The following is a 26,343-nucleotide window of genomic DNA, read 5'->3' as shown; positions in this document are numbered from 1 at the left end:
TTCAGTGAGGAGGTAGTTTCATAAATTTTTCCTAACGGTCAGTTTCTGCAAGGCTTATTCCCAGCAGCAACCCCTCTGGCATGAGTAGGCTCATTAGCAGTGCTATGTGTGCACAGGTTGCCTGATCCAGTCCTCATTTTTGTTCTTTGCTAAAACACAAAATATCCAAGGGAACTCTAAACCTTTGTGATGAAATTATGTGGCTAGAAAATGAATCTCTTTGTATGTATATATAAACAATGATGATCTTAATTCACTTATGATAATTTCAAAACAAATTGCATTGATTTTTAACGTTAACTACATTATATGGTGTACTCACCACTTCCTGTCCCTTCCTTACACAAAAATAACTAATAATCTTTCTTCTTTAATTTTGAAAAACACCATGATTTTTGCTTGCTTCTGCAATGTTCTGCAATGTAGGCATATATGAAAGCCTAGTATAAATGATAATATTTTCCATATGAAATACTGTTATTTCATCACTTCTCATAACTCATGTCAGGTCCTAAAAGGCAAAAGCTTTCCACCCCCAAATTGCATGCAGTCTGGCACGTATGAAATGCAAGCATTTCAGGAGAGGAGTTAGGGTGACCGTACACTCCAAGAACACTTCTCCAGTTATATCAGTTGCAGACTACTGGCAGCTCTTTCCTCTGTCTGGCCTGCAGACTTGACACTGGTTACAGAGGCATGGACATCTTGGCTCATGGTGATGGCTCTTCTCAGCCAGTACTTAGAAGTTGACATTTAGGGAAGGAGTTAAAGACTGGGGAGGGCATTTGGTGACCTCTTTTACCCTGTCAGAACCTTCTGATATTCTGACAATCTGTGTTTTAAAAATTTCAGTGAAATTTAATCAAAGCACTATACTCTAGGGGCTTGTGTACTGGTGTGGAAAACTGAATAAGAGCAAAAGGAGAGAGAGGTATACTGAAATTGGCACCATAGCATGTTAGTGGAGTACCAAACAGGGCAGAGTATGACAAGCAGGTCAGTGGGAAGAAGCAAAGACATGGTCACAAAGAAGTCAAAGGAAAAGAATGAGATGGGAGCTAATGAAATTATTCAAAACACTAGCAATGTAACAGTCAGAAGGATGGGAAATCAGTGGGCATTCACCTCCTGTGTGAAAGAAAACTGTGCATGTGAAGGAAGCCAAGACAGAGAAACACAAGGACATGGGTGGGAAGTTCTCTGTGTATGGTGAGGGAAAGGGTAGTCCCTCTGAAAGCATTTGACTGGAACAAGAAGATGTAGCTATGATTCAAGTTAGGGAGAGATCAAGGATGACCAAAGTCATAGGTCTGAATGGCAAGTGGCCCATGCTGCTGATGGTGATGGTTTGGGAGATGAAGGCAGGCTTGAGAAGTATGGTTTCAGAAGAGTTTGGTTTTGACCATGCTGAGTGATGCTGAAATGCACAAGGGATGGCTCTAGAGACGGTTGATACAGAGGGTTGGATAGATGGTGACAGACCTTATAAAGGGCAGTAGGCCCATCAGTGTCTGGAAGAGGAGTGAGAACTGAAACCAAATTAACATCTCTGCTCAGAGACAACTCCAGGCTGTAAAAAAAGGAGAAAGAGAAAAATGACAGACCTCTGTGGAAAATCAGACAGAAGAGGAATACCTAATGAAAAATATACTAACAGTTAGGCATTGTCATTTCTTGGAACAAACACCAGGTTTTCTTCCTCTAATGGGGTTAATATTTGGCAGGCTGCAGTAGCTTAACTTGCATAAGACTAGCAATTATCAATTAAGTAATTTGAATAAGCAAATGAAATCTTCACATTCCTAGTTTGCTGGTTTTCAGGCAATAAGTTCCTAATCAATATTTATTTGCTCAGTATTCCCAACTGGAACCAACTGTGGCAATTTACAGTCACTCCAAGTAACCAAAAACCAAACAGAAAATCCTATTCTAGTATTTTTAAACTGCTGTGTAACTTATTCCCCTCTTTGGGAATTCATTTGCTATACTTTAATTATAATTCTCTACTAAAATGTGCTTAGAAGTATTTCATATGAAGACTAAACAAAACAACATCCTAAACTTGGGCCATTTATTGTGACAGTCTGACAATTTGTTGTGACAGTTGTAACAGATTGGGTAGCAAAAGCTGAGCAGCAAAGGCTGGCTGACTGACTTTTGTTTCAGCAGATGTTACTTTTGCTTGCTTACATTTTCAAGAGTGATCAGAACTAGCAAGACCATTTTCAAAGTAATTAAATTTTTGTAAAATCTGCAATGTAAGCAGTGCAGATTTGGGGGAGGAGGTGAAGCCACAGCTCTATAATCCATGGAAAGCCATAGAGGAGACATGAACTTTGTTCCTTGCATGCAAGAAATTTGGGATCAGGATTTCTTCCTGACTCAGTCCTGGTTGATAGGGAGCTTGAGTCGGGGCTGGGCTGGAGACAGTGCCACTGAAGATGTGGCACTTAGGGACATTGTTTAGTGGTGGACTTGTCAGTATTAGGTTTACGGTTGGACTCGATGATCTTAAAGTTCTTTTCCAACCTAAATGATTCTATGATTCTATGATTCTGTGAATCTCTGTTAAAATCACAATTTCCCAGCCTCCCCTCCTGAAGGCAGGCTGTAAGGTCTTGACTAAGAAATCAGCTCACCTTTCTCCTTCCCTGTGCTATGAGGTGTGGATTTGGAAGTCCTTATCCATCTCTGCCACCCCTTCATATACTTATGAATGGGAATGGCCTACTCGTTTCCCCATTTCTTGTCCCAGCTCAGGAGCTATTCAGAAGGCTGCACATCAGCATCTCTCTCTTGTATGCCAGGCCAAGTCCTAACTGTTCCCAGTGGAGGCTTAGATAGACTGAGGAAAAACAGTTTTAGTACTAGATAGATATCCCTTTGGCAAAAGAAGAGGTGTTGTCTGCATCGTTGCACAGCTGAAGTGCTCTGATTGATCAAGGCCCCACAAAAAAATCAGCATTTTGCTTAAATTTATGGAAAAACCAAACCATACTTGGAAACTTCTTGCTGGGAAACAGAATTGCTGACCTCTGGCCAGCTCTGTTCATGACTTCAGCACCATCAAAAGCCAAATCATCCACCAGTCACTAGTCCATGACCATGAAGACCTCAGTCAAAACTCAAAACACTCCTGAAAAGGCTTGGAAGTCTGCATACCTGTACAGTCAGAGGTGCACAGAGTGCATTTGAAAGCCATCTACAATTTCCCAGACAGCCAATTTGCCAGAATTCACTTGCCACGTACCCAGACTGCACACATAATAACCATAGGCAGACTGAGACTGCAACACTGTGGAAGCAAGGAGCTCAAAACTATCCTGGAGATTAAGGCCTCACGTCTGTTTCTGGTTTGCTTAAAAGAAAAACACAGCCAGAGTAAAGATTAATACAGATGCTTATAAAAAGCAGCTATTATAAATCCAAAGTGTGCAACACCTCTTTCAATGCTAATGTCCCATAATCACTATATTTATACATTGCCACAATCATTTAATCAGATGGAAACTGTGGAAGATGGATCAGTTAGTCATGCAGAGGCTGTACTGGGAGCAGGAAACATGAGCAGCTTAAGAGAAGGAGATGGAGATGAAAACTACATATAAAGGTAGGCATGCATGTGTGTCTGTGTCCATGCAGCAGAAGGAGGTGTGAAGATAGACACCCGTTTTTATCTTGCGTTGTGCAAATGTCACACAAGATACTGAAAGAGAAGAAGATGTCCTACAGAAATGCTGAAATTCCACACAATTTAAGGAAAAAGGCCTTTCAAGTTTCCTATTCAAAGCATGTGTAAATTTAAAATAAATATGACAGCAAGAAGTCATGAAATGCTATGAAAAGGTGCAGTAGAAGGATTTAGGGTTCTCTACACATTCATTTTTTTTTCTGTGCCACGAAGCCAGGCAGAAACCCAGCCCAGGCAGGAAAAGAGAAAGGGAAAATGATGTCTGACTAGTGTACTTTCCAGACTGTGTAGACACCATCAAAATTTATTGGATGATCTTCCGTCACTGATGACAAGTGTTGGTACTGCTAATGGTGCCACAGGGCATTGCTGGCTCTTACCCATGCTCCAGAAAGGCTGAGGGCACTCTCAGTACTCCCACCTTGCACAAAAGCCCCTCTTAAGCCCCTTCACGTCAGTAGCTATGATTAAACTGTGAGATTTTCTCACTAACATGGCAGGGGAGGAGGGAGTCTGGCGTCAAGAGGCTAGAAGATCTTTGACAAAGGAAAATGCAAAAAAGAGGGAATTTCTGAGGTCTCCAGAAAGTGCTGAAATGAAACAAATAGTCCTAATGTCCCCGTAAGAGGTTGTAATTCAGAAGGAGTGGCTTATCTAGAATCACCTCCACCCTAACTCAGGTCTTAGGAAAACTCTATTTTTAATTGGACTTTAAAGGAAATACCCTAAAGACCTTTAGAGTTTTTACATTTTTATTCCCCTGTATTAAGCTATTCACAAATTCTATATCAACAAAAATGCTGTTCTACAGCATAGTTCACAAAATCTGTAGAAATAAAATAATTCACTAATAAATCCTACATACTTTCACTAGAAAGAAGGTTTTATGTCTGATTTAATTTTGTACATGCAAATGCCCACGTAAGAGACTCAGTGAAAATTCACCGAAGCAGTAGCTTCACAAAAAAAAACGATGAGATTAGGCTTAAAAATCATACTGCTGTCCAGATATCCTGTTATCATGTAATTATGAAGCTTTCTTATTCTGTCCTGTATCCCACATTTTCCATAAGAGTTACCCTAGAGCCAGGAAAGCTGCAAGGCAGTGACAAAGAACATTGCAGGGTTTCCATTTCAGCAGGCCTGCAAAGGAAACCTAAATATTGTTTACACTTATAGTAATGTATAGACTCAGAATCAGACAACACATGCTAGCCAAATATTGCTATACATTTTGTCCATGTTTTCTTATTTTCCACCTTTGGAAGGTAGGATGCTGTGGGGTTCAACTCAAGGCATGAATGTTGAAAGCACGTTTTGAGGAGACAGATGGCTGAAAATTTACTTACCCTATTCTGATTTGTCTCTCTTCTTCCGAAATAAAAGTCATTTCCTCAGATCTACAATATTTCCAGTATGTATAAATGTATGAAACTTTAAGTGCACTCCCATAAGCTTATCATATTCTGTGAAAACAGTATATAATTAGCCTGCAGTCTATTTACATATGTGTGCTGTAATTTGCACAGAACCATGTATGGGTACAATAGGAATAGTCTTCTGGACACTACTGAAGTATGTTTCAGTTTCAGCCTGATTTTGCCCAGTTAATCTCTCCTCAGGATGAGTCTTGAACACCTCTGAGGATCCAAAGATCCAACAGCCACTTTGGGCAACCTGTTCCAGTACTACACCCCCACCATCATAAAAAATTTGTCACTAGTATCTAATTGGGATTTCCCACATTGCAGTGTGTACCCGTTATCTCCTCCTGTCATTATGGACTTCCGAGAAGAGTCTGGCTCCCTCTTCTTATACCATCCCACCAGGCAGCTGCAGACAGCAGTGAGGTCTCCCCTTACCCTCCTCTGCTCCAGGAGAAACCAGCCCAGCACCCTCCACCTCCCCTCTCATGTCCCAGGCTCCAGCCTCGACCATCACAGGGACCCTCCGCTGGACTCGATCCTGTATGTCAGGGTCTGTCCTGCAGCAGGAGCCCAGACCTGGACCCTGCATTCTTTGTGCGGTCTCACCGGTGCTGAGCAGCGGGGCAGGATCAGTGCCTGGCCCTGCTGCTGCACCCATGCTGGTGCAGACCTGGGTGTGGGTCTGCACCAGCTTTGCTGCCCAGGAGCACCGCTGCCTCCTGGCAACTTGCTGCTCCCCAGGGCATTTCCACAGAGCTGCTGCTCCTGGAGACTTGATTCCAGCATGTCCCGCTCTGGGGGTGAGCCTGTCCCAGGGGACAGGCTTTGCCTTGGCCTTTGGGAAACCCCATCAGTCCATTGCTGCAGCCTGTCCAAGTCTCTCTCAATAACAGTGCTGCCCTCCAGGCCACTAACCACTTCCCTCAATCTGGTGTCCACCAGTATCTTGCTGGGAGTGTCCTCTGTCATTAAAGACACTAAAGAGCACTGGTCAAAGGCAGTAGAGAGCTGCCTCCAATGAAAGCAGCCAGCTGCATCAGCTCCCTTGGGTGCATCCCACCAGGTCCCACTGACCTATATTTGTCTCACTGACTTAAGTCCTCTTTAACTCAATCTTCTCCTGCCTGCCCTGCCTCACTCCCCTAGATTGTGCTAGTTCACCTAGGGACCTGGGCAGCCTGAGGGCAAACCTTACAAGCAAAAAAAAAAAGGCATTGAGTACATCATCCTTTTCCACGCCCTTTGTCGCTAGGTCCCCCACCCTGGTGAGCAACAGGACTATGCTCCCAAAAAGCTTGCCCCTGCTTCCACCTCCTGTGTACTGCCTTAATGTGTTTAAGCTCAGGCAGGAGCTCTATGTTTATCCAAGCAGGACTTCTCCTGCACTTGCTTGACTTTCTGCACATTGCAATGGACTGCTTTTGTGCTCCGATGAGGTCATACTTCAAGATTAGCCAGCTGTTCTTAGTTCCTTTGCCCCTAAGGCAGTTTTCCACAGGATTCAGTCAAGCAAGTGCCTGAGCAGGCCAAAATCTGATCTTCTGAAGTTCAGGGTTGTAATTCTGCTGTTTGACTTGCTCACGCCTCTCAGGATTTTAAATGGCAAAATCTGATGGCCACTGCAGCCAAGGATTCCCTTGACCTTCATGTCTACAACTGGTTCTTTCTCATTTGAAAGAATTATTATTATATAATAATAATTATTTTTATACCCCTTTTTGCAGACGTGTGGTGCAGTCTCAGCTGGCTCTGATGCATCCCCTGTTGAATGTTTGTCCTCACCACTGCCAGGGCACTGTGCCTGTTCTGCAGTTACAGATCTTCAGGCGGAGCAGAAGCCTTCCCACTGTTGCCAAAAGCCAGAGCACCTGCACCGCTGGTGGCAGAAAGCATGCCTTGCACCATAATGAGACCATCACATCGCAGTCTCCGAGCAGCCCCACATCATCCCCAGCAGCACACCCATGCCCCTCTGTACCCTGCACCCCTACTGTGATCACTACTACCACGTGTTGGCACCCTGTTTGTGGGGCCTGACCCTCCCTTACCAGGAGGCACACACCTCAGAACCAAAGTCCAGCTATCAGCAAAGGCATTTCCATGAACTTTTCCAGAGGGATACAGAACAGATGAAGCAGCGACATGCAAACAGGAGCTGCTGTAGTGTCCAAAGCAAGGAACACAGGAGAAAGAACGTCGGACTCATTAATTGCTCCATCAACGGTATCTGCCAATGCTACAGCCAAACTTTGCTACTCCCACTGAAGGTTCAGCACTAGCTAAATAGTCTCCGGCAAGATGCCAGCAGCCTCCTACTAATGCTTCTTTCCACATCTGAAATGCTAGGAAAAGATAAACTTCGTAATCCTAAAACTATTGTGGATTAGTCTGTGGGAAGTGGACTTGAAATCCTTTTATTTGGCATTCCAAACTTGCATTTCTTGTACATAGGAAAGAAAAGTGACATGCTGTAGATGTCACTTGCAGCCTATTTTGATGACTGGGAGTGGGGCGTGTGCTGTGCAGTCCACCTCAGTTAAATCTCCATGGGACAGGAAAGAATTTAGAATTAAGTCTTCCCAAAAAATTACACTATGCTTTTTGAGACTTTCTAGAAAAGCTTGTTACTTCATTTGCAAGAACCTTTGTGGTGATGTCTCAGATACTTTTAGATTAAGGTTCAAGCTACTTCTTCCAATACCTTTTGAATCCACACAGGGTGGGAAAAAAATCAGATATATCTTAGAAAAATGTGTTTCTGTAGTGAATTCTAATTCCACAGGCTGCAGGGAGATGCCTGCTCCACTGTGGTCCTCTCCACGAGTGGCAGGGAAATGCCTGCTCCACCATGGTCTCTCCATGGGCTGCAGGAGTCTGCTCCAATGCCTGGAGCACCTCCTCCCCTCCTCCTTCTCTGACCCTGGTGTTCACAGGGCTGTTTTTCACACTTTTTTCCTCACTCCTCACACTACCATGTGATGTTTTGCCCTTTCTTAAATATATTTTCATAGAGGTGCCACCGTCTTGGCTGATGGGCTCAGCTGTGTCCTGCAGTGGGCCTGCTGTGGAGCCGTCTGGAACCATCTGTGTCCTCTTCTTACAGAGGCAACCCCTGCAGCCCCCCTCTGCCAAAACTTGGACATGGACACCCAATACAGCAGAAAATACCAGAATTTTTGCACAAAAGCCTGAATTAATAATATTTTCTTTTAGTTCTGCAAAGTAGAAGGAAAGTGCAAACCTCCAAAACCACAGCCATCCTTGTAGCTTTTTCACTGTCTCTGACATGAGCAAACACAGCTGTACCTTCTGCTTTTGAAAAATAACAGCTACTACAAGATGGTAGCACGGATAGCATTAATCAGCAGCAGGTATGAAATGTCATGTCTGTAATGAAAGACACTTTATAAGGCACTGATGTAGTTACTATGCAAAACTGTATTTTTATAGGAGTTTGCTGGATTGACAACACTTCCTTTTCCTTCCAAGCTTTGGACCCAGAACAACAGCTGTATGTTGCTTTCATAAGAGCACCATAAGTCCAATTATTTTCATGTGTGTAGTTTAAAAACAAGCCAGTTGGTTTATTAGGAAGTTGTGCTATAACTAAAAATAACACAATCATTCAAAGTATCTGGAATTATTAGTAAGCATCCTAAACATCATCGATCTGTTTTTAGTTAATTATTTGAAAAAGACACAGTGTGCATCCTGGGGAAATTTCAATTAGAAATGTTCAGAGTAAGCTTGCCAGTCACACCAGAAAATTTTAGAAAGCTTCACTCCAGTTTAAAGTACACATTGTAAACGTGGTTGCAATGGAGGTCCAGTGTCCCAGAAAGCCCTGGAAGAGTGGGTATGTGACAGCAAAAAGCTTCATACAAGGCTTTGGAGATTACCTTTAAAACATTGCATAATTGCCAGATGTAGCATATGTTTGTTAGTTCTTCTGACTGGTAATTTAAATACAGTCCTTTCCTAGTTGCTAAGATCTCATCCTATCGGAATAGTCCAATTAACTATGGCTTGTGGAAATCCCAAGTGTTTTCCTCTGTGCCAAGTTAACATCTTCTTAGGATGAGATTTAAAAAAATGTTACACTATGCCCGTCACATCCCATTGCATAATGCTGGTAAATACATTTTACTTCTACTTTTTCTGAGAAGGTGATTGCTAACCTTTCAGAATTTTTGTGCAATTCATACGGTGGATGACAGTATTTGACATAGACAGCAATGCTCATATTCTGAATTATCATCCCAAATGTGCAGAGTGCTTCTTAACCACAGAAGTTTTTGACGGTTCTCAACCCACAATTTGCAGCCTGAAGAAATAAGAAGACAGACATCATAGGACAGCAGATGACACAGAATAGGGGGGAAGCTTTTGGTGGGAAAGCACATTATTTATAAATTCTTGGGCTTTGTTCAATATTAAAAACACAAATTTCATCCTCATAGTACCAGTGGCTAAACCCTCTCAATTTCTTCTACAGCCATCTCACCCAGTATCTCTGAGCCTTCCCAATTAGATGAGAATTTCAATCTTCAGATAAGGCACAGTAACACCTGGTGAAGGAGGATGACTCCATGATATCTTTTCTTTTGTCTCCTGCAAATATGGGCTGCTTGAAGGATTTAAATAGGCAATGATTGATCTGGGCAAATAAAGTATTTCAGAGAGAAGGACGAACATAAGATTTTAGATTTTCTAGGTTTCCAAGCACACAGAAATCACATACGAACTCTAGCACTGTTCATTTTTCTAAAAATTGCTTGCCAGCTCCCACTCACTTTTGTAACATGTTTCTGTAGGGAATTCAAGGGGATATCAACACCATTGTACAGTTTATTATCCCTAGAAAGGTAAGAATGTGCCACAGCTTTTAACCTCATTTCATTCACCTGAACACTTAGGGACATGCTTCTACTTCAACAGCCCAAACTTTTCTTCCCCTGTATTCCTGGTAATTTCAAAAGAGTTAAAAGAACTTGCTGTTATGACTGGCATATTTCTCAAGAATTTCTATTAATTTGAGATGCAAATTGGATGCTAATTGAAGTTGTCTTCAGGAAAAAGACTGAAAATTAGATTTTTTAGATCCATAAAAAAACAGTCTGTGCAAAGCATATGCCTATAGATATTAGCAAGGTTTGATCTTGACAGATGTCACTTTGAATTCTATTACAACAGAGAAAATATAACCAGTTAGGTTATTATTACTCTGCTTATTCTCAACTTTACTCTGCAACTTCAGTTTTACTGCTACAAAATGTACAGAGAGGGGAAGAGAATTTAACAGCAGTAGAGCAATTAAGCTGTATTTCTGAAATATCTGTATAATTCAATACAGAAGAAAAAGGAAAACAAACTGCCTGAGCAAGTTGATGGAAAGTACATTCAGAAGTGAATGAGCAATGCATGGACAAACTTAAAGTGGGAAAGGAAGTGGGAAAGCAGGGGACAGAAACTTGCACCGGCTGTGCAGAACAGTTCACCATTATGGAGGCATTTGTTTCCCTGGCCATTTTAACCAAGGGCTGCACAGACAATGAGCAACTTGAAAGCATGGCAGGGCCAACACAAAACTGTCCTTGTGAAAATATTCCAACTTCTCTTGTTAGACAGTGCTAAGCAGCACCAGCAATATAAGACTTCAGGACCTGGAACTGGAGCAGCACCCAGCCAGACTCAAGGCTGGCAGCACAAACCTCAAGTAGCTGGAAGCTGAACCAGTTTGCATCCCTACCAAGTACTGGCCAGCAGCAAGAGCGGGTTCTCCGGCAGGGGAGCTGGAAGCCCGGGCACAGGGAAGGACCAGAGGGGCTGAGCTGACACACAGCTCCCGAGCAATGGGGAGGCCCCCAGCACAGGCCCTGGCACCTCTGCTTGCAGCAGCCCGATCCCAGGCTACATGGACGCACCACGCCAGAGCTGGCAACCAGTACAGGCAGCCAAGCCCTGGGGAGAGGGCTGGAGCGGGGTGCACTTAGGGCCGTGACATCAACTTCATGTGATTCATGCTCTGCCCGTATTGCTCTATCTGGTCAGATATCTGAGCTGTTCAGGGCACATACAGAAAAAAGGAAAGTGCTAAAAGGAGAAAAGGATGAAGAAAGAAGAGAAGAAAGAGCAGAGAAGAAATGTCAGCTCTGGACGTGTTAGGCGTTTTGTAGAGATGTTGTTAATCACTGATGAAATTTATGATTTATGAGCTTCTTTATGATGTTTCAACAGGAAGGAAGATGCTCCATGCAACACCTCTGCTGTCCCTTCAGGAACACCTTGGCTAAGTGTAAACAGATGCATCTATATAACTGCTGCAGGTTTTTGAATATCAAATGGCCTCCTTGCTGACATTTGTTTGGATGGGAGAAAATAGACATCCCTCTTTCTCCAGGGCTGTATTCATCACAGGACAAGAAAACCAGAGTGGACCAGTATGAAGACTTTCTCAGTGTCTCACTGGCTGTGGGTGACACTGGATATTTGCAATGTTGTTGCTGCTGTGGAAGCTGCTGCCCAATGCAGGGGAACATCGTCTGACTGTCAGGAAGCATGCATAGTTGAGATTGGATGCAACATCAGCTCTGGTAGGGTCACCACAGCGTATCAACCAGCAGAAGAAAGCTGATTCCTCCTGGTCTCAGTGACAGACAATCCTACAGTCTGAGACAGCGGCTGGATGGATGTGTCACACTGCCTGAATCATGACCTTCATAGAAAAGAAATCTGTCAAATGCTATTAAAAGCAAACAACCCAGGCAGGGTGATGTGCATACAACAGTTATTCAGCTATTTGTATTTCATAACTCTGGCTTGGGATGTTCTTGTGCTGCAGATGCCAAGGATACCATAAACTTTCCTGATTCTTACATTGCTCTCAGCTAACCAATTCTGTCTTAGTATCCATGGAGACTAGGTAACCACTTTTGGGAACTGTCAGAGCTTAGATTATGAACTGTCATTTTATGTTTTTAAGATCACCATTAAGCACTCTAAGTATGTGGACCTTGCAGAAGAGCCTATGATCTCCTGGCAAGAAGCAGAGCTTTGCTGTTGGTGTCCATTCTTTATCTCAAACTCTGGGATGCAGAAAGATGGCTTCACACTCTCAGACTGTAACAAGTGACTTCTTGTAATGAAGAAGCCCAGATCTTCCAAGATACGTATATAACTTCCACTCAGCTGAAAGCCTAAAAACATATATCTGTCTAGGATCACACTAAACACACTAAACAGCACAATATTGATGTGATGAACACTCAAACAGGGGAAATAGGCTAAGGTAGTCAGTTAAACACAAGGTCATCATTCATCCTAAATCCACTTAAACTTATAAAACTTTGGCTCTCTAGGCCACCTTTTTTAGGAAGTAAAGGTACGCAAATTCATTTAGTTATCCCATGCTGTGTGTAAGGAAAGAAATGTTCCTTCCTGCATCTACACCCTCCTATATACCCACACCTGATCCAAATTCACTCCAGACAAGACATATGTTCTTTGAGTTTAGAAATCCAGCAGCCTGAGGACATGTGGTGAGGAGGAAGCACACCCAGAAAGTATGCTAAAGGTGGCAGGGATCTGGTTAAGCACGATTACTCAGAACAACTGAGTTGCTATCACAGAGTAGTTCTCCATAGGCAAAGGCTGGCCTTCATTTTCTAAATTACATCAATATCACTGGAGGAACTATACATGGAAGTGGCACTGATAATGATAATCTCTAATTGGTGGCAACAAGGCATTGTTATAAGAAACTATCTCACTGGCAGCAGTGGTTACAACACGGATAATATGCTGCATGCTATTTCAACATGTCTGTTCAGTGCTGTGTGGGAGATGGCATCATTATTCACCTGTTTCACCTATATGACATGGTATGGGTATTTTGTGACATCAATTTGTTCTTTGGCAGTCTTCACTGTGGTGCCAGCTGTTAGCATCTGAATAAGTCTGTTTTCTTATGTATTGTACACCAGTATTGTTTTCCGCCACTGCCCTGTAGCAATCAGTAATCCTGTGCAAAAAGACAGCAATAGTGCAATTAACTTCTGACAATAGTATAAATTTTGGCTTGTTAAAACAAGGATTATTAATATTCCCAGAGATAATCACCCTAACCTAGTTTAGCCAAGCATAAAGTATAATAAAATACAGCCATGTAAATCTGATAGCAAATATTAAAGCTCACATAAAGCAACAGAAAATTTGGAAGGAAAGTATAATAAATTGATGGTCTTTAATCATACTTCAGGATACATACTGCTGGAATTCTTCATTAACTTTAAAGCCAGCAACAGCACCTAGTGTGTAATGATGATCGTAATCTCTCACACTCTGAAATCAAGATGCCAGCACAAAAGACCTTGACATTAAACAACATGAGGTTCTGCTTTGTGGCTGAACTTTTTATCTTCATAGCTTTATTTCCCCCCCCCCCTTTTTTAGGCTGGAAGGGACAATTTAGTCTAATTGTTTATTATGACCCATTCCATAGCAAAAGCCAAAGAGCGATACAGAGTTATTTCTGCATCAAACCTTGCCATGAAAAATGAACTGTAGAGATTTCCTTTTTTGTTCTTCAAAAAAATAAACAATACAAAGGGGCTGATAAAATCTATTTCCACTCATTAATGCCTCAGCCCAAAATTACTGGTTTCTTCTGCAATGATCCTGGTGATGTGGTTTGGAACACAGCTGACCCCCATGAAAAAACATCTATGGCTACAGGTAAAGCAGTAGAGGTCACCTGTGCAGCACCAGAACACAGCCCGATCACTAGCTTGTGATGATCCATTGTATTTAATTATCTGTGTGATTCCTGCAGAGTTTTCACCTGTGCCAATCCAAGCTGGAGTGCTGGAAATTACCAGTCACAAAGGAACACCACCTGAGAAAAAGAAGCAGCAAAAAAAGACAAACAGTTCAACACAAGCTTCATAATGACCACATATTTTGAGATCCAGCAGGCTGCTGCCTGGTCCATGCAGGAAAATGACAAATGAATGCTGTTTAACATTTTGCTTGAACAGTTTTTCCTTTCAGAAAACTATTTGCAATACAATAATGAGAAAAGCAGAGCGGTGGAGAGAAGCATTTTATAAGGCTGATTACCTTTCTAGGGTATATCATTTGATACACACTTTGTTTATCCAGAGTGAATTCAGTGGTTAAAAAGATTAATTGAGCCTATTTTATGTTACTTGTACATGCTCTCACAGAGGAAGTGACTTGTGTTTTTTCTTATTGACTCACGCACAAGAGCCTGCAATACCAGGAGCAGCAAAATGACTTTCCTAAATTTAGCAGTTCATAAATCTTAGAAGACGCCAGCCCATCCAGTGGTTTTTTTTCCCCTCCTTTCTTTCAGGTCTTTCTCATACGTCCAAAAAAACTAAATGTGCATGCAGGAGATGCACAGTATCTGCCTTTGCTTTTCTGCTCTGCTCTTCCAGGGTACAATAGGCATCTGACAGCTCACTCACGCTCTCTCCCTCTCCCTCTCTTTCCCCATAAACACGTCTGCAGGTGTGCAAGCACATACACACATACGTACATTTTTTCTGCTTCAGCTAATGAAGAAGAAGTTACTGTGATTTCAAGGTACAAAGCCCTGTGGTTTGAAGGAGTCCTGTGATCTTGTTCATGTAGGTGGCCGAGGATCAAACTGTTATTATCCCAACTACACTCACCAGGTGAATGATCTTAAAAAAAGGTGTCTCACAGCTCTGCACCTCTTTGCCCCTACGCATTTCATTTTCATCTCAATGACCTGGACAGCAGCTTGTCACTTAGTTCAGGCTTATTCTGTGCATAACATACTGGATACCTAATCTCTAAGGGCTACAGGTTTTCAAAAGATAAATAGTAATATTGCCATACATACTGGTTCACATGTTTCTGATGAGTGGCCAGCCACATTATTCATCAGGATTAAGGACTAACTTAGTTGCATGCTGGTTCACTCTACACCTTATACCCTAGACCTAAGACCCTAAGAGCTTATTCTGTGCATAACATACTGGATACCTAATCTCTAAGGGCTACAGGTTTTCAAAAGATAAATAGTAATATTGCCATACATACTGGTTCACATGTTTCTGATGAGTGGCCAGCCACATTATTCATCAGGATTAAGGACTAACTTAGTTGCATGCTGGTTCACTCTACACCTCATACCCTAGACCTAAGACCCTAAGACCCTAGACCTAACAGCATCCCAAGGAGGGGAGCTTTTCCTCTACTTTCCACCGGCCTTTGCTAATCCAGAAGACTTGCCCCAGTTAATTTAGTTCCCCTTTTGGAGACCACTGAAAATGTACCTACATGAGCAGGTTACCTAGCTAGGCTCGTCACTCCACGGCAAAGGCTGTGAAAGCTATTGAACTGCAGATAGACCCAGCCTGCTGCAAAGTGAGACTTGAAAATTCTTGAAACTGAGGCACCAAGCATCTCTGACACTGCCGATGACTGATCTATCAACTAATAAAATGTTCAACAGGTATGCATGCTAGCAGCACCGGTATTTTCTGCGGCCAGCCTTTGGATGCTGGTCCAGTTCAGAGGCAGGAATGTACACTGCAACATGCTTCTTCCCCAGAGAATTTCTCTACAATGACATGAACAACGTACCCATGGAATGTCCCTTCGTCTTTAAGTATGCATTTGAAGCACAGAAGGTGGATGCTAAAGGGAGAGAGCCCTTTGCAGTGCAGTCTGGATTATTACCTATTCCTTACAGAATGGTCCTCAAATGAGACCCCAGTCCTGTATTGACAGGCTCTGCACACATGCAGAGCAAGAGATACCCTTGGTGGATTTATCTGTCCACACGTCTCACCTGAGATTTCAAGGTACTCCAGGTCTAGCAGATAAGACACCTTCTTTCTCAAAAGGCACCTGGAAGCCAGGCAGAGTATCCAGGGAATCTCAAACGGCCCCAGATAATGTTATGTGGGCCGCTAAATCCAGCACTATTGCCAGCAGAAGTCTTCTTGCCTAAGCCTACAAAATTACACCAGGTGAACCCTGGAAGAGGTGTAATAGGTCTCATTCTTATTCAGAGCCGATTAATGCAGCTTGGTTCTCTTCAGCAGAAGTGGGTTGCTTGATAGCAGCTGATGCTGTGAATCAGCTTGCTTATTCCCACTTTGCAGGTGGGTACAGAAGAAGTGATGAGCTGGTTTACCCAAAGCAGCACTGGGAAGCCATGGCTGCCTGTGGCAGGCTTCTGATTTCCTAAGGTGAGCTCACTGCCCTAGACACGGAAGACAATCCTTTGCATTTTAATGCCAATTTCCTAATAATGCATGTTACAAAAAACAGCCAGATGAAGTTTCCCACAGTGTAAATGTCTCTTTGAAATATTGATAAATGCTTTTGACAGCTTGCTTTTTTCTAGTGTTTGCAGCACATCCCATGCAGCATGCAGCTCCCTGCGTCACTGAGCTGTACAGGGCACTGTCGCTGCCAGCAGCAGGGCACCAGCTCTGTTCCGAGTGTGCAAGGCCTCCCAGCTGGGGCTGCTCAGCCTTGTTCTGCCATGGAGCAGGGCTTTCGCTGGGATTACCTGCCAAAATCAGCAGCAGGCGCAGCCCCGTTTTTACACAGAGCGGCACCAAGCCATGGTGCTACGTACCGAGGCGATACTGAGCAGCGTGGGCTGGCAGGAGAGCCAAGCCCCGAGACGTGGGGGCAGAGGGCAAGGTGCGGAGGTGGCCAGGCCTGGGGTGATGAGCGATGGGGTGCAGGCTGGCCCTGGAGACCCACTGGCTGCAAACACTTCCCCTGGAACCAGCCGCCAAGATGCAGCCCTGGAGCTGAGCAGAACTCACTCTCGGGGGAGAAACAAAGAAATAGCACCTGGGCTATCTGGAAGGAGCCATCAGCATTCACATCCCACCCCCTCCCCAGCAAAGGGCTGTGCGGTTGTACCCCAGCTCCCTCCAGACCGTCCCATCGAGCACAGGCTGCAGCGGACACTGGAGGGTGGGCACAGCATCAAAGGCAGCCTGGGTGGGGACAGCAACGCCACCCGCACCGTTAGTGACACCGAGACTTCTCCTGTAGTCTTTATTCCTTTATTTTCTTTCTCTAATAAGTAGATTGAGGTGACTAACGAGAGCCTCCTGATGTGCTTCAGCCCTCATTTCACCAGCCCCTGGGGCACCTGTCTAGTGCTGCCGGTGCAGCGGCCTCTTGCAGGGCTCTGGAGAGTCCTGGGGGCCAAGGGCCCTCCTCTTTGGCGGTCCCTGCCCTGGCCAGGAGCGGAGGGGCTGGAGCTGCAGCCCTGAGCAGAGATACCTGCCGCCGCTGCCTCCCCCGGCTCCTCCTGGGGCTGCTCCTGCTCTGCAGGGATGGGCGCAGATGGGGGGTGGCCAAGACCCCCGCGGAGGGCGGCCTCCAACATGCCAGCTTCCTCCTCCCCATTAGAGCCTGCAGGGCTGCCGGAGGAGGCCAGGTAGGGGGCAGGAGTCCCGGGAATGTCCCCCCCCGGGAGATGGTGGGGGCTGGCTGCAGGGCTATCATCCTACCCCCTGGCATCCTACCCCTACCTGGTCCAGGTGCCAGCAGATCTCCCTGCCTCACAGGCGCACGGCGGCGGTGATGAGCTGGCGGACGAATGTCCCCGTGTGTTCTAGCAGGCAGTTCTGCAGCTGCCACACCAACACCTCCTTGTCTAGCCCCCAGAGGCACAGGTGGGCCACCATGGTGCCCCCTCTGGCAGCCAACTCCCACCACTGGTCCTCGGCGAGCACCCTGAGCTTCTGTCGCAGCCACAGCAGGAGGGGCGTGATGTTATTTGGGTGGCTCTTGAAGAAGTCTGCCCAGACCTCAGGAGGGAAGCTGTCCACATGAGCCCTGGGCTCCAGCCCCACAGCCCCCTGCTCATCCTGGCGGTCTTCAGCAGATGGCTCTGCGGGGCCTGGGACATCGAACACCAAATAATCGTCGTCTGACCACACCAAGAACAAGATGGCCATCGTCACCGACCTGCACAGGGGGCAGTTTGGCTTCTGCCATGCCCAGCGCAGTGCACAGCCTAAGCAAAATTTGTGGAAGCAGGGTGACATGTAGGCAACATCATCTTGATCGTCGTGGCAGATGGGGCAGCTCCACTCACTCTCAGTGGCCAAGCTCTCTGCACACTGTGGTGCGCTGGGGAGCACTGAGGATGAGGAGCTGCTCCCTCGTCAGTGGCAGGTGTCGTGTGCTGCAAAAGGGAGAGAGGCCACAGTCACTTGCTGTCGCAGGGAGGGGAGGAAGAAATGCCTCCAGTCCCCGTGGTTTCCCAGGGCTCCCCGCTAACCAGGGCCAGGCTTGGGCTGTGGAGCTGGCAGCTCCCCGAGCCCCATTGCCTGCCCCATGGCTGCCCCATGGCTGCCCTGGGGGCACTTTTCCCCCGCACAGCTCACCTCCACTGCTGCAAGCACGCCCCACAGTGCCCGGCTGTGTGAACCAGGAGGCAGGGCCAGGGAAACACAGGGGATGGCTCCGGGACGGGCACCGAGAGCTGCCGATGGCAGGCCCCAAAGCACCACCCAGCACCAGGAGAAGCCTCGCAGGCACGCTCAGCAGGAGTCCTGTCACGAGCCAGACTGGGCCAGGCTCTGCTGGCACCCGAAGAGAAGCAGCAATGGACGTGAGGTCACAGTCCATCGTTTGGTGATGTCAGAGCCCACCGCTTACCCACAGTGACGACACAATGGCCCATCTGTCCCCGCAGAGCTTGCCCAGGCAGTAATCTGTCCGGCTTCCAGTGAAGGACTGTTCTTACCACAAAAAATTGCTTTCTTATGTTGAGATAAATCCTCTCCCAGTGGAGAGGAGAGCAGTTAAGAGCACCTGACGGAAGCAGAGGAGCAGCATGGGCAGAGCACAGGGGAAACCAGAGGAAACACCTGCACTCGCACACCCTTGGGTGCAATCCCACTCACATCCCTCCTGGTGTGCAGGTCCCCAGCCGGCAGGACAGAGGCCCTGGAGAGATGGGGTTCCCGAAGCAGGAACGGTCAACCGAGGAGACACCCTTTGCCCTTGGACAGCTCGTGGGCCACCAGCCTGCCTTCCTGCTGGAAGCTGCTGGGCCACCAGGCCAGTTGTCCTCTCTATCCAAATAGCCAAGATGAAAATGAAGTGTGGAGGCGGAAAAGAGGTGCAGGGCTGTCCTCTCTATCCAAATAGCCAAGATGAAGTGTGGAGGCGGAAAAAAGGTGCAGGGTAGTGAAAGAATTTTTTTTTAAGATCATTCACCTTGCGAGCGTAGTTGCAAGAAATAATAGTTTGATCCATGGCCACCTACATGAACATGCTGCGCTTCCTGCCTGGGATGTGCAAATCCCTCTTCCGGGGCTGGGGGAGGCAGGGTGGTGGCCACTTCCCACCCTAGGCCAGGTCTTGCTCCCTCCTCCTCCATCATCCTGGGGAGGTACAAAGCTCACCTCAGTCCATCCACAGCACAGACAGCAGCTGTCTAGGAGGACAGCACCTCCTCCGTAACACTGGCGAGGTCCCCGATGGTGGGAGCTTGGGCCTGGGTATCAGGAAGAGTTTCCCCTCCCTCAGGTGTGGTGTCGCCCATTTTATGATCAGTGGCTGGTAACACTGGACAGACAGACCTTGGCAATACAGAGCTCTGTACACATCTCCTCCTCTACCAGCCCTGAAGACTGATCTTCCGCACCAGCCTGACCTTCTTGTGAGAACACTCACAAGATTCTCTCAGGAATCCTTCCATCTCTCTGCCATTGCAGCAAATGGCTCAACAACCTCTCCAAAAATCTCCCATGCTTCAGAAAGAATAGCACTCTTGGAAGTGAGGAAAACCTTAGGTGTGGTGTCACCTCGTTTATCCAGAATGGTTATGAAATTATCATCCCTTGCAGGTAATGAAGGAGACTGCAACACATGTTCAGTAGCTTGCTGAAATGACTCAATGGGATTTAGACACAGAGTCTTCAGTGCTGTCCAATGTGCTCATCACTATTTTTGCACACACAATCAACTAACAGCTGACACGTGGGATCCACATCTGTCAAGCCAGGGTGTACTGGGTTTACGTGGCAAGGTTTTGGTAGCAAGGGGTGCTGCAGGGTGGCCTCTGTGAGAAGAGACCAGGGGCTGCCCTGTGCCAGACACAGATGGTTCCAGCTGCCTTCAAAACAGATGCACTGCAGGACACAGCTAAGCCCATGAGCCATGCTGGTGGTGCCTCTGTGAAAACATACTTAAGAAAGAATGAAGAATGCTGCAGGGCAGCTGTGAGAGAGCGGAGTGAGAAAAACATGAGAGAAACAGCCCTGCAGGTCAAAAAAGAAGGAGCGGGAGGAGGAGGTGCTCCAGATTCCAAAGCAAAGATTCCCCTGCAGGCCCTGGAGACGACCATGGTGACACAAGCTCTCCCCCTGCAGCCCATGGAGGACCACAGGGGGGCAGATATCCACACTGCAACCCGTGGAAGACCCCACACCGGTGCAGGTGGAGATGCCCTGAAGGAAGCTACAGCCCACAGAGACCCCACACAGTAGCAGGCTCCTGGCAGGAGCTGCAGCCTGTGTTTAGGAGCCCATGCAGGAGCAGGCTTTCTGGCAAGACCTGTGACCCTGTGGGGGACCCATGCTGTAGCAGTCTGTTCCTGAAGGATTGCCACCCTGTAGAAAGGACCCATGCTAGAGCAGAGGAACAGCGTAAGGAGGAAGGAGCAGCAGAGAGAGTGTTATACACTGACCACAACTCCCATTCCCCTGCACTGCTGGGGAGGACGTAGAAGAGTCAGGAATGAAGGACTGAAGTTGAGCCTGAGAAGAAGGGAGGGGAAGGTGGATTTAGTTTTGTCTTTGTTTCTCATCATCCTACTCAATTTTTAATTGGCAATAAATGAAATTAATTGTCCCTGAATCTATTTAGCCTGTGACAGTAATTGTTAAGTGATCTCCCTGTCCTTATCTCAACCCACAAGCTTTCCCATCTTATTTTCTCCCCCATCCTGTGGAGGAGGGGAAGTGACAGAGCAGCTTGGTGGGTACCTGGAGGCAACCAGCCACGGTCAAACCCACCACTTATGGAGGCAGTAATACAGGAGAGGCAGAAGGCAACTTCCTGGTTCAGCCCTGAGAGCTACTGCTGTGCACACAGACCTAGAGAACAAGACCCTGCCTGAGCCCTGTGCCTTGCACATACATGCAGCAGGACACCTAGGGTGAGCTGAGCTGGGTGAACGTCGCCCGAAGCAAGGAGGTCAGGAGGAGCTGCGCTATGGCCGAGGCTACAGACAAGACGGATGTCTTCAAGTATGTAGTGGTAGGGCATACAGAAGAGGAAAACAGGCTCGAGAGTTGCACAGCAATAGGACGCAAGGTAGAAGACACAGACTGCAACAAGGGAAATACAAAGAAGAAATCTGGAAAAAAAATGTTTCCCAGGGGAATACTCAAACATTAGAAGAGGTAGCACAGAGAGGCCATCCAGCTTTGGGAATATTGAAAACTGAACAAATCCTGAGCAATTTGATCAAAGTTGTTCCTGCTTTCAGTGAAGGCTGGGACCTGACGACCTCCAGAGGTCCCTTCCAAACTGGAGTACTCCTGACAGCATGAACTTCTAACGGTCTGTACCAGTAAGACACCCAAAACCGAAAGATAAATGTTCTGTTTGCAAAGTACACAGTCCACACATTTAAATTCATTAAAAAAACCAAAAAAGTCTTATTGCTTTATTCAGATTTTGACATAGCTCACTTTTACGTTACTGGAAGTCCTATGGAAGATCTATACAGAAACCGCTGACTACTTTTCAGCAGAGATCAACTTAAACCAAATAGATTAAAACAACAGTAGAATTCAACCTGAATAATTTCTTATGAACTAAGCAATTTTTTCTTTGTCTAAGAATAGCAATCCCCATAAACTGCATTTTCTGGCTTTTGGTTTGGGCTCCTTTTTTGTTGTTTGTTTTAAACAAAACTTTGAAATACTCTGTGGATATATTTTACATACTACAAGAATACAGAATGGCTTTATGAAATTACAACTTCCAAACAGCCTTCTGAGAAACTTTAAAAGTTACGTACTAGCAATATTCTATCTTGTTTGACTTAAAAGTGCATACACATTCAAAGGTTTTACACATTTCCCAGACATCTTTTAACATACACAAATCACATCAGGTGTTCTCATTCTCAAGGGGAAAAAAGTAGTTAAAAGAAATTCACAATTTTAAGAAGTGTTCTGTGGAACGCGTGCTACATTTTTTCTTCTGGGAAATCAAACCAAGAGGATCTGTTGAAAAGTCTCTTTGGCAGTCCTAGTATCAGTGGTCGTCTCTCTGGACGCTCTAGGAAGGAAATCCTGGGGGAAGGCAGTTGACTGGAAGGCGCTGCTGGTGCTTCTTGAATGTAGCTGGTTACAGTTTCTATGTGAGGAGTGTTACTGCTGGTATCCGCTCTGACAAGGCTCTGATCAGCTGCTGTTTCTCGAAGTTCGACATCAGCATTTCTAATGTCACCACCTAAGTCTCCCCTTCTGGTAGGAATACTGTACCTTTTGGCTGCTCCTCCAGTTTCCTCACCAACTCTGTAAACATCTTCACATCCTGTCATTTCCAGAAAAGAAGACGGAGACTCATTTTCCCTCTCATTTATCTGAGTTGTGCCTGTCCAAGTAATACTGCTGTCACATTCGATACTTTCTGGCTCCTTGCTACTATCGCTATCAATTGTAATCACCACTGGAGAAGAATGTGCCGAGTTACTCATGTGGTGTTTCCGGTGTTTCTTCTTATGCTTCTTCTTTTTCTTTTTAAGATGCCTTGTTGTGTCTGTCGCTTTTCCTTCATAGACTATCTCCACACTAGGACTCCTCATCTTTTTTTTCTTTTTCTTATGCTTTGTCTCACTGCTTGCTCGATTGTCTGAAAGGCTATCTTCATTTTTGTAGCAGTCACTGAATTTTGAGGAAGTTTTCTTGGGGTCACTGTCTCTTTCTAGACTTGTGCTCTCCATCAATGCATTCTCCAAGTGGCGAGTTTTGTACTTCCTTTTTCCACCAGGCTTTTCACTTTTCATTCTGTCAGTTCCTCCAGAAGGTGTCCTTGACCTGTTGCTTGATCGACTCCTTGACCTGCATCTTTCATAACAGTAATAGTGTCTCTCATGGACTCCCCTCTGGCTATGCAGATCTGCCCTTTCAATAAATGATCGCATCCTGTATTGCGGACTAGCAGATTGCCTTGAGTAGAGAGCATTAGACTGAGTCCTCCTCCTGCTGGAGGATTCATAGCCATCTCCGAACGCCTTTCGATTACAGAAAGCATAACCCCACGGGTATCTACTTTGATAATTGTCTCTTACATAATAACGATCACTCTCTCTACTTCTTGATCTCCTTTTGCCGTAGCCTTTGCTACGTGATCGTGATCTGCTTACTTCTCTGGATGGAGTGCTCTCACGACTTAGAGAGCCTCTCTGGCTTTTTAGAGAGAGTCTGGTGTCATGAGCCCTCGACGTCCTGCTGCTTCTTTTGCTCTTATGTTTGCTACTATCTCTGCTTCTCGATCGTCTCCTTTTAAACTGGCTTTTGCTATGATGCTCCCTCCTAGACCGATGGCCATGACTGCCTCGACTGTTCCGTGAACAGGATTGTGGGCTCCTGGACTTTCCCTTTCTAGACACTCTGTGATTCCAAGGGGAGCATACTGTGTCACTCCCTGGAGAGGGGCTCCAGCTCAAGTCCCGTGGAGACAGATCTTTTACCTTACATTTGTTGTTCTCATCTTTTGACTCTGTCTTCTCAACTGCAGGAGATAAGCAGCTTCTACAACTACCTACATCCTCCTTATATGTGGGGGAATGTGGTGAGAAACTCCTGCTTGGTTCACTATCACTCCAGCTGCGACACTGGATTGGCTGCTGTTTCTTCACATCTTCCCTTTTCTCTTCCCTGATGGACTCTTCAGAGTCCGAGGACAGCTCAACCACTTCTGGTGTCCTCTCAGCTAACGGCTTAACATACCCAACAATAACACAATTGTCCGAGGAAAGGTCACTGTCATTTGAGTCAGCATTAGCCTGTAACTGAGTTTGCAGTTTGTTTCTTCGACTCTTTGTAGCAGAGTCCTCATCAGAACTTTCTGACATTTCCAGAGGAGAAGCTATGGTTGCACGAACCTCTTCTGAAATGGAATAGGAAGGCCCCGGAGTTTCATCATCCCAGGGGGCCTGACCCAGACCAGTCACAGACAAACCGTTACCTGGCCCTTGAGAATATGACATATCTGGAGATATTGTAATAATTGACGAGTCTGAGTGGCTTCCTTCATCATATGATGGCGCAGGACAGTCATAATTGGCGTGTTGATCATATGCTTCTAAGTTAAAAGGACAACGGGCAAAACTGATGAATTCATGTAAGAAGTGTTCAGTCCGATTCAGCAAAAATGGCTTTAAATCTTCAGCAAAGGCCTGACTTTCCAGATCATACCTAGTCACATTGCTCATGATAATGTGCTGTACAATATTAACCAAAGATCCATGGGCACCAAACAGGACTGTAAGTTCTCGCTTCAACCAAGGAACCAACCTGTGAAGGCAAGCAGGGTTGCGGCGGAAGAACTCTGCTGAAATGTCTCGATAGCGGCCACCATCCTGAATACTACGAATACGCACACCAGTACGGTACAGAGCTCTGCGGAAGCTGATCATCTCCTCCTCCTGAATCTGCCGCAGAGATCTGCCTTCTGCACTAGCCTGCCTCCTTGAGGCCAGCCTCCTTATCATCTGCTGAATCTCTCCATCTCTCTGCCGCACTGGTTCGCTCGACAACCCTTCAAACAATATCCCATTATCTGGAGGGGTCAGCGTCCTTCGGGAAGGGGAACTGCCACTGCGGCGTTCCCCTGTTAAGGTGGTACGGTAACGAAATCTCCGGCCATCAGGGCTGGCAAAAGAGCTATTTTCTGAAGGGCTGAGTATGTACTCCTTAAAGTCATCTTCAGCGCGAATTGTATGGAAAATGGAAAAAAAGGGTTGCTTGCAGAGAGGGCATTCTGCTTTGTTTTTTGACCACTCCTGGACACAGCGGAAACAGAACCTATGCAAGCAGCGATCTAGATATGCAACATTGTCAAAACTATCCAAGCAGATGGGGCATTTAGAGTCAGGAGACGCATCTGTTGGCAGCTTGCTGGTGCTGGCTTTTGGCGAAAAGTTGCTATCGTCTGCAAACTCCTTATCTGCTGAAGTCATGTTCTACAAAAGAAATAGACAAAAGGTCACTGCTATCTCAGAGAGACAAAAATGTTAAAGTCTAGACACAGAAACCCATAACAGTCGCCTTTAAGGTTGCAAAACCCAGCATTAGCACTGAGAGAACACCGCACAAAGAGGCAGCACGACCTAACTACTTTGCTTGGCTTCTCTTCACAGTGAGATCTGGCTCTTCGGTGTTGCAAGTTTTAAACAGAGCTTGGATCGTGCTGGCATGTATGACGGTAACAGTTAGGCAGGACTCTGTCTTCTTCCCTGCTCATAAATAACTGCTTTGACGTGGTCAGTAAGTTTATGATTAACACGGTATCCTCCGAAACACACTTCCAAAAGAGACCAGCGTTTACATATGAAAAATATGAGAACAGTTAGTTCTGTCCTTTAAGAAAAAAAAGTCAAAACAAGTAATTGCAGTTGAATTAAACTACCAGTTTCCAAGTTCTGCTGGACCTGTCCTGTTCCTGCACCCTCTGCCTGTGTTTTGCTGGGCACTCATGCTGGACCACATACGGCTTGTTGGACTAGATGACCTCCAGGGATGTGTTCCAGCCTAAGTTAGTCTTTGTTTTTACAACTGAAGCAGAAACAGCCAGCTGTCATTCCTACACCCACCCTCAGGTACACGCTGCCTTTGTATCTAGTCAGGCTGTCAAGCGCAGTCAGCAATAAATCCATCTATTTTGAAGTTTTAAAGCACTATCCTAAAGCATTATAATTCAGTGGAAATAGGTTAACTTCGAAACTCATCCGCCCACCTTTTGCAGCAAGCCCGGGAGCAGCTCATAACCGCTTGCGGGACACCGGGCACGAAGTGTGCTGTGCACACCCACGGACCCGCACGCACTGGGGGGGCACAAGCGCAGCTGGGGAGGGGCGCCCACACACGCAGGGGGTGTCGTCACAAGGGCACCCTGAAAGGGATCACGCCCCCCCGGTGCGACACCTCCCGCCCGCCCGCTGCG

The 26,343-nt window shown here is 45.9% G+C and overlaps 1 protein-coding gene across 1 annotated transcript; it reads right to left on the bottom strand.

Annotated features, from left to right (window-relative positions):
* Nucleotides 1-21,817: 21,817 nt before the first annotated feature.
* Nucleotides 21,818-25,360, bottom strand: TOPORS (TOP1 binding arginine/serine rich protein). Its single transcript, XM_009286219.2, has one exon. It carries the CDS (start codon nucleotides 25,358-25,360, stop codon nucleotides 22,361-22,363), a length of 3,000 nt encoding a protein of 999 aa, XP_009284494.1. The 3' UTR covers nucleotides 21,818-22,360.
* Between the last annotated feature and the right edge of the window lie 983 nt (nucleotides 25,361-26,343).

The sequence above is a fragment of the Aptenodytes forsteri genome, unplaced genomic scaffold, assembly GCF_000699145.1.
Source record: "Aptenodytes forsteri isolate BGI_AS27 unplaced genomic scaffold, ASM69914v1 Scaffold103, whole genome shotgun sequence".
In the NCBI taxonomy this organism is placed as follows: Eukaryota; Metazoa; Chordata; class Aves; order Sphenisciformes; family Spheniscidae; genus Aptenodytes; species Aptenodytes forsteri.
This window is presented reverse-complemented; position numbering and strand designations above follow the sequence as displayed.

What these genes read in the sequence shown, in the direction of transcription:
- TOPORS (XM_009286219.2), bottom strand. Translation starts at nt 25,360, where the DNA reads ATGACTTCAGCAGATAAGGAGTTTGCAGACGATAGCAACTTTTCGCCA.